At 45.1% G+C, this 8,962-nt stretch overlaps 1 protein-coding gene across 8 annotated transcripts in view; it reads right to left on the reverse strand.

Moving 5' to 3' along the window:
• Dhx30 (DExH-box helicase 30) overlaps positions 1-7,645 on the reverse strand; it is a 30,594-nt gene extending 22,949 nt beyond the window's left edge. Inside the window, exons 1-5 of one of the 8 annotated variants that reach the window (XM_031343647.1) lie at positions 7,377-7,645; positions 5,562-5,653; positions 5,119-5,244; positions 3,046-3,165; positions 517-612 (exon numbers count right to left, since the gene is read on the reverse strand). In XM_031343647.1, the coding sequence (XP_031199507.1) occupies positions 517-612; positions 3,046-3,073 (124 nt within the window). In that variant the 5' untranslated portion in view covers positions 3,074-3,165; positions 5,119-5,244; positions 5,562-5,653; positions 7,377-7,645. Of the gene's footprint in view, positions 1-516; positions 613-3,045; positions 3,166-5,118; positions 5,245-5,561; positions 5,654-6,859; positions 7,133-7,376 lie in introns of those variants that run through there. The other 7 variants (XM_031343645.1, XM_031343644.1, XM_031343646.1 and 4 more) reach the window with 7 other exon arrangements.
• Between the last annotated feature and the right edge of the window lie 1,317 nt (positions 7,646-8,962).

Below are 8,962 nucleotides of genomic sequence, written 5' to 3' on the forward strand. Positions count from 1 at the left end.
GATTTGAACTCATGACCTTCCGAAGAGCAGTCAGTGCTCTTCCCCACTGAGCCATCTCACCAGCCCCGTCAGGTAAGCTTTAATGACAGTAAAGTGTTTTGAGATACTGGGGGAAGAGAGTGTGTGTGCAAGCATCCAAGATGGGAGGGTACCAGGCTGGGTCAGGGCTCTGTTCTGACCCTGTTTTAAGCATTTGCCCTCTGAACAAAAGAGCCCAGGAATTCCTACTAGCCCATAAGCTTTTCCATCTGGTTCTTAACAACTTAACTCATCCTAACACTTCTTTCAGGCCACACATGGAGGCCCACGGAGATTGTACTGTCCAAGTTGCATAACCAAGGACCATGAAAAACCTATTGTAAATATTTTCTCATCTGGGGTCTGTCTTCTCTGCCAAGCCCACACTCGTGACTCAGTTTCCAGAAGTGTACCCCAGTACAGGGTTTCCCCTGCCACCCACCTACCCACACATCCCAGACTAAGCTCTTACTGCAGGCCAGACTCCTCCTCTCTTACCTCGAGAGATGGTCCCTCCAGGGGCAGGGTTAACACACATGGGCGGAAGGCGGGGTGGGGGAAGCTTGCATTGACGCTGCCTGTGCTGGGTCCGATCTGGGGAAAAAGAAAACATACAAGGTGACATGTTCTTAGATAGTGGACACTACTGAGCTAATTCACCTTGAGATTCCAAGTGGACCTCAAGAAAATACTGGAGAGCCAATCCCAGGTTCTGAGGATCAGGGTAGCCATGCTATACAACACAACAGTAACTGGCTTATAGACACACCAGAAACATCCTTGAAGAAGATCCCTCTGACTCTCTAGAAGCCCTCAGACTACGTCTACCCTTTAGGAAGTTTTTGATTGCTTGGTTTTGTTTTTCTGAGAAAGCACATCAACCCAGCTGGCCTTGAACTCATTATGTAACCAAAGATAATTTGAACTTTTTAGGCCCAAATGGTGGAATCACGGGTCTATGTCATCATATCTGGCCTCTCTATGAGTCTTAACACACATCCTATATGCTTTACTTTAGTCTTCTGCTGTTGGTGGGTTTCTTTGTGTAGCCCTGGCTGTCCTATGAACTAGATCTGTAGACCAGATGACATGAGTTCAATCCCCAGATTCACACAGCGGAAAGAGAAAACTGACTCTGATCTCTACAAGTGTGCTACAGAACAAAAATAAATACAACAACTATAATTTGAAATGTTGAAGTGATCAACTTGTCACACCAAATGTTTCATTTAACAAACTAAATCCAGGCTGGAGAGATGGCTCAGTAGTTAAGAGCACTGACTGCTCTTTCAGAGGTCCTGAGTTCAAATCCCAGCTGTGACTCACAACCATCCATAATGAGATCTGATGCCCTCTTCTGGTGTGTCTGAAGACAGCTACAGTGTACTCATATAAATAAACAAACAAACAAACAAACCTTTTTTAAAAAGAGAGAGACTAAATCCTACTTAAACCAGGACCTGGGGCTGGAGAGATGGCTCAGCGGTTAAGAGCACTGACTGCTCTTCCAAAGGTCCTGAGTTCAAATCCCAGCAACTACATGGTGGCTCATAACCAATCTGTAACAAGATCTGACACCCTCTTCTGGAGTGTATGAAGACAACCACAGTATACTTAGATATAATAAATAAATAAATCTTAAAAAAGAAAAAGAAAGCTGGGCGGTGGTGGCGCACGCCTTTGATCCCAGCACTTGGAAGGCAGACGTAGGCGGATTTCTGAGTTTGAGGCCAGCCTGGGCTACAGAGTGAGTTCCAGGACAGCCAGGGCTATACAGAGAAACCCTGTCTTGAAAACACCGCAAAAAAAAAAAAAAAAAAAAAAAAAAAAAAAAAAAGAAATTTTAGTAAACAAGGACCTACAAATTCCATTAACTTTTATTTTTATATTTGTGTATGTGTACATTATGATATGCCATAATGTGCATGTCACAGTCATAGAACTCTCTGGAATCCGTTCTTTCCTTCTACCACAAGTTCTAGGGATCAGACTCAGGCGTTCGATGACCAACACCTTTCCCTACTAGTCATCTTTTCAGTCCACATATTACCTTTTGTTGTTGTTGTTGTTGTTGTTGTTGCAACAGGGTCTCACTACAATAGCTACGACTGGCCTGGAACTCACAGAAATCTAGCTGTCTCTGCCTTCCAAGTGCTGGGATTAAAGGCATAAACCACCACACTTGGTCACAAATTACTTTTATAAAGTAAAGTTAAGTAGCTGCAGCATCTTGGAACTCTATCCCCCACACTGCCTCAGCAAGCCTGTTTCCCTCAGAGTACACCGGATACAGTCTTAGCATCCCACTAGCTACCTGCTTTAGTGGGCCAGAGCATCTTCCCATGCACATATCACAACCATCTCTAATGATTTCTGATGCCTCCTTCTGGTGTGTCTGAAGACAGCTAAATAAATAAATCAATCTTTAAAAAAAAAAAAAGTTATGTGCTAAAACTACATAAGACTGAACTTGGTGTTTGAGTCCTCATAGAAACCAGTCAGATATTCAATATCCAAGAAAGGGCAGAAAACTTGCAGAGAGGAATGCCAGTCTGGACTATAACAGAGTTCAGAGCCAGTCTGGGCTACTATCAAGACACTGCTTCCATATAAAATAGAATAGAACAAGCTGGGCAGTGGTGGCACACGCCTTTAATCCCAGCACTTGGGAGGCAGACAGGCAGATTTCTGAGTTCTAGGCCAGCCTGGTCTACAGAGTGAGTTCCAGAACAGCCAGGGCTACACAGAGAAACCCTGTCTCGAAAAACAAACAAACAAACAAACAGGAAGCATTTTGATAAGCAGTGAATAGGCAGGAAGAAGCATTTTGGGAGAAGGGCAGCAAGCATGTACAAAACTCAGGGCAAGAGGCAACATCAGTTCTGAGCTAAGGTAGGCAAGGAAAAGGGTTATGGAAATTACCCAAGAGGGTCAGAGGACTGCACACTGCAGAGGCAGGCTCACAACCTTCCTAGTGCCCAATCACAGAGAAGACAGGCACGGAATCATGTACAGTTCCATTCTTACCTTTTCTGAATGAGTCCAGGCTGAACATTTCTGGCCAGGAGAGAAAGCTGGAATCCTGAGAAGGAGGGTCAAAAGGCCATGAATGTTGATTACTATTCCTGGTTCAAGAATCTGCGAAGACTACAAGAGCATAGACATTATCCAGAAGACAAAGGAAATGAAGCTGGAAACTAGTGAGCCCCACCATTGCTCCCCAGGCTTAAGAGTTCAAAGGCCAAGCCAGGTGGTGGTGAATGCACCATTAATCCCAGCACTCCGGAGGAAGAGGCTGGTGGATCTCTGTGAGTTCAAGGCCAGCTTGTTCTACAGAGTTAGTTCCAGGACAGCCAGGGCTGCAGAGAAACCCTGTCTTAGAAAATCAGGACAAAAAAAGGACGAGAAGCCAGCTCTGTACTCTGTACTTGCTGTGTTCTAACTGATAGCTTTGTCCTTTTGCTCTTCTAAAACTCCTGAAGTTTATTAGACAAGAGAGCACTGACGAGTGGCAAGGCAGACACAGTCCCACCCAGTTAAAACACTTGGAAGTTTTCTTGGGCTTTCCAAGAAGAAACTAAATGCCATACAGACTGTCTATAGCAAGTGGCCTCAGGGAATGGGACTAAGGACTGCCTAACAGCAAACTGGCTTCCTGTGCTCTAGAAAACCTAGGAACTGACTGAGAGTTCAGGTCAAAGAATGCCCATATACTAAAGTTTCATAATTTAAAAGTTGTTTATGGTGAAGTCTCTTTGAAATGCATGGTGAATTTCTAAGTAATAATTGTTAATGGTATTAATGGTGTTAATAATTGTTAATGGCCAGAAGTCTTGATGTCTTTCTTTTATTCCCCTGAGACAGGGTTTTACTATAGAGCCCAGGCTAGCTCAAACTATCCTCTTTAAGCTCCCTGAGCACTGGGATTACAGGTATGTACCTCATACTCAGTGTTTTGGTACATTCTACTGGTTAGTACATTCTTTCTTTCATTTTTTTTGTTTATTTTTTTGTTCACTTTCTGAATTCTGATCCTCCTACATCCACCTTCCAAGTGAAAGAACGACAAGTAGCCGGGTCGTGGTGGCGCACGCCTTTAATCCCAGCACTTGGGAGGCAGAGGCAGGCGGATTTCTGAGTTCGAGGCCAGCCTGGTCTACAGACTGAGTTCCAGGACAGCCAGAGCTACTCAGAGAAACCCTGTCTCAAAAAAAAAACGAAAAGAAAAAAAAAAAAAGAAAGAACGACAAGTGTGTGCTGACATGCCTATTAACTAAGGACTCTATTTAGACAGTATGGGGAAAGTAACACTTATAATTTAGTAATACTGTTTTGTAAAATACTCAAACTCATATTTAGAGATCTTCTTAGCAAGAGCAGTCCTGGAATAGGATTAGGTCCAGAAACCCTTACTACACTTAGTTTTTAAAAACTACATAATGTTTTGTACATTAGGTTAATGCTTACCATTGCTAGGAGACTAGGAGGGCCTTCCTTCCTGTTCCTAACTGCTAGTCCCTTTCATTCACAACTTGTGGGAATGTGGGCAGTAAAGGGCTTATCTTTCAAACCCACAATATGACCTCCTCTTCCCCAGGGATGCTGGAAATTTCAACCAATAAGATATGGTGCACTCCAGAGGGAAAACTTTAATATAAAATCAATGACACCGCCACTTACTCAGAGAAGTTACATCCTATCAACACCATCTACGCAAATTAAAAGAAAACAAGTGTGGTTTGGAGGTCCTATTTTTAAAGAAGACCTGAGTGTTTTAGGGTTTTTTTGGTTTTGGGGGTTTGGGGCATTTGTTTGTTTGTTTGTTTGTTTTTTGGGTTTTTTTTTTTTGGTATTAGGTATTATAGTCAAGGCCTTGTTCATGCTAAGCAACCGATCTACCACCAAGTTACATCCACAGCCCATAAACAATACTTTCTTGCTAAGAAATTTTAAGTTAATCTGCATGTAAACAGACTTGGGTTTTGTTTTAAATTTGGTTTTTAGAGTTTTTTTTGGATAAAGTTTCACTCTGTTATTCAATCTGGCCTAGAACTCACTCTGTAGCCCAGACTGTGATTGAACTCAAAGAAACCCTCTTACCTTAGGCTGCCAAGTGCTGGAATTACAGACAGGAGTCACCATGCCTAGCAGAGTTTTGCTTTTAAAGTCTCTGGATCCTCTCTTGTCAACAAAGTTTCATATACCACAGTCTTTTCCTGTCTTCATCTCAAAAAATATGAGATTCAAGATATCAAATCATTTCATTTTTATCATGTTTTAGAACAATTCACAGAGATCCAAAAGAAACATGCTTTTCTTATAATGTGGTGATGTTTTTTAAAATATTTGATTCAGTCTAATAGAATTTATAGAGATATATAAAATTCTAATAAGTCAAAATTTCTTTTGTGAGGAACACAACTTCTAGTAGACTGCTTACGTGATATCTTCTAGCCAATAATAATGAACAATACTCTACATGCTTTACAGTATAGCTGAGCAAGATGCACACCATGGCTCTGAGCAGGGCTAAGTCACCTTACCTTATGAAAGCAGTGAGGGGCTCAGATTTTGCAGGCTTTTGAACTGGAGCTGAATTCTCTCCTTGCTATTCCTCATCACGAGGCTGGGCCTCCTAGAAAATAACGAGGTAAGTTCACTGGAGTGGCAACCTTCACTCAGAGGCAAAACTCTCTATCAATCATAGAAATCAATGTACTAACAAGTTTTGACATGATAGCATCACCCAAGAGGCTCCTGACCTGTCCTAGACCCACCAAATGTGAACCATGCCACAGAGCATCCATAAGAAAATGTTAAGAACATTTTCTCCAAGCTCAAAGCAAAAGCCCCTTCACTTTTCTAAGCCCTTACTGGCTATAATATCAATCTATCTAAAATGATACTTCCAGACTGGGAAAATTATAATCTCAAGAACATTTTCACAGTTTACAAAGAACACCCATAGACTTGACCTCATATAACCCCTGAAGCTACCTTATGAAGAGTACTCTCTCCCAGGGAAAGAAACTGAAGCAAGATATATAATTTACTCAGGATCCCATAGCATATGGACCGAACGGAATTCTGACCCCATGGTTCACATGTCTATATTACACCACTTTTCTTACAGATCAACCTGTATTCTGAATGTATCATGTTCATTCTTTGAAAGAATAAGTGGGGTCCAAACCCGATAAAAACTTTTTGGACTATAGCTTCATAAATTAAAATATTGAACAGTTATAGTCTTCGGGTGTCAGGTGGGGTACTCCTAGCCTACATGGATAAAAACTTTGGCAAAGAATATATAAATGAACAAGTAAAAAGCATTATCATAAATCTAAATAATAATACATAACAAAATCAGGAAAGAGTCCTCCTGCCTGGAAATGTCAGACTCTGAGATTTAAATATAAATTATAACACGTAGTCAAGAGTTGCATGGCACATGGCAGTGGGGTCACTGCCTTCCAAGAAACAGTTGCAAGGAAAATCCTCAGAAAACGTGTAATTTTACTCTGGCCAGTAGGTTGCATCCAAAAACAGGGTGAGACCTTGCAACTGGATGCAGCAGTCTATTTGCTACAATGCGTGGCAAGCACCCATGAACTGGGGTTTGTAAGATGAACAACTGTCTCTGCATCGGAAAGCCCCAATTAAAAGACCAATGTTGCTTACACAAGGGCTACCTAGAAAGCGCACAGACGCTGTACTCTTGGCTTGGGGGTTCTGAAGACCCCTGGGACTCCACTTCACTACAAACAAAGGACCCACCATGCATTAGGTCTTCCCCTGCAAAATGGGACAAGTTACTACCAGCAAACAAAGAACACCTCACCCCTTAGCCTCCCTGACTGACAAGGTCGGTGCAAAAGGAGGCAAACCAGAAGAGCAAAAAATGCACCAAGGCCTCCCTTTGGAGGAACGGTCCTGACCACACAGTGGGAGGAGGGGCAGACAAAGGTCTCGAGCACTCGGGAGACTTCCTCCGGGCCCAGCCTGGGGAAAATCGAGCATCCCCTGAGGCGAAGGCGTCGTCGAGCCAATGAAGCCGCCTCTCTCGGCCTCCGCTGAGCCCCTGGCAGCGAGGCCCGCCCCGGCGGACCGGTCTGGCCCCCGCCCCGCCCCGACTCCATGGCAACGGCAGGCCGAGGCCTGGCTGCCCACGGCTCGGCCGGGCCGGCTTCCCGGGCAGGCCTAGGATGCCCGGCCTGCTCCTCAGGCTCGCCGGTCCTCCTTCCCACTCTCTGCCAGGTTGCCGGCCGGACTCGGGACCCCTCCTCGCGCCGATCACCCCCGACCGTGTCAGGCTGCTTCAAGGGGCGCGAAAGGGTAGAATAAAAAGCCCAATTCACCTGTTGTTACAGATGTGAAACAAGCCTCGGTGCACAGCGCATGAGCCGCGGGCCCCCCCCCCCAACTACGGCCGGACTACAACTCCCACCAGCGACGGCGCGGTCCCTTCCGGGTCCCGAGGCGGAAGTCCCGCCTGCGGCCCCGGCCCTGTTCGACCTGCGCCTTTCGCCTGGTCTCCTGTGCGCACAGCCGCCTCCTTGGGGTTCGCGAGGCCTTCGGCTGCCTAGGTTGTCTCTAGTGCTCCTGAGCTCGCAGCGCGAGACGGTCAGTCTGAGCCTGTACCCGGGCACTGGCCGGAGGGCGCGCGGCTCTAGTCCCAGACGCAGGCGGGACATCCGGCGGAGCGGCCGGGGTCGCGCGTGGCCTGTCCGTGGGAGCCGGCGGGAGCTGGGGGTGGATGGCGGTCTCTGGTTCGTCTCGCCATCCCCAGCCGCAGCTCCGTGTTGCACCTTTTCTCTCCTGCATCTTCCCTTCGTCTTCTGCACTTTTAGGGAGGTGAGCGATTTTGCCTCACAGAGACATAAACCAGGCAAAGGACAGGGTAGCGCTTGCTGCTAGCTTAAGGGGTTTGTGGTGAGGGACCACCGCGAGACTAGGCCACATCGCCTCTCGGGGGCGAGGAAAGGGGGTTTGCCTATTTATTCTCTGAAGAGGATGAAGCATGGGTTCAGTGAAATCCGCCTTCGATAGAGTAAACTCAGTGGGGTTGATCAGTAGTTCACAGCTGGGAACTACTGATCCCAGTATTTGAGGGTGTGCCCTTTCGTGATATTTGGAGAACTAATACAATATCTCGTAATTTAGAACAGTCTGAGGCCAGCCTGGGCTACATTGAGAGACAATGTCCCAACGACGAAGTAGAAAGTGGGTGCTGGAGAGATGACTCAGCAGTTAGGAGCACTTGCTCTTCTAGAAGACACACGTTCAATTCCTAGCATTGCACATTGAATCTAACGGCCCTCTAACTCCAGTTCCAAGGGATCTAATGCTCCTTCTGCCTTTATCAGTACTGCCTAGACATAGACATAAAGTCAGGCAAATATTTATACACAGGAAAATATATAAATAATAAAATGTATTAAAGTGGACCAACAAGACAATCACCAGAACCCACATAGTAGAAGGAAAGAACCAGATTGGGAAAATTGTGATGGTGCACCCACCCATCCACTCACACACATACAAACAAACACTCATAAGTTTTTTTGGTTTTTTTGGTTTTGGTTTTTTGAGACAGGGTTTCTCTGTAACAGCCCTGGCTGACCTGGAGTTCCCTTTCTAGCCTAGGTTGGCCTTGAATTCAGAGACATGCCTACCTCTGCCTCCATAGTGCTAGGATTAAAGCCCTGTGCCACCACTCCCAGCAATAACTGTGATATTTAAGAATTAGAAAAAGGGCTGGAAGATGGCTCAGCAGTTAAGAGCACCAACTGCTCTTCTGAAGGTCCTGAGTTCAAATCTCAGCAACCACATGGTGGCTCACAACCATTCATAGTGAGATCTGATGCCCTCTTCTGAAGTGTCTGAAGACAGCTACAGTGTACTTACATAAAATAAATAAATAAATATTAAAAAAAGAATTAGA

Source organism: Mastomys coucha, unplaced genomic scaffold (assembly GCF_008632895.1).
Source record: "Mastomys coucha isolate ucsf_1 unplaced genomic scaffold, UCSF_Mcou_1 pScaffold23, whole genome shotgun sequence".
NCBI lineage: Eukaryota > Metazoa > Chordata > Mammalia > Rodentia > Muridae > Mastomys > Mastomys coucha.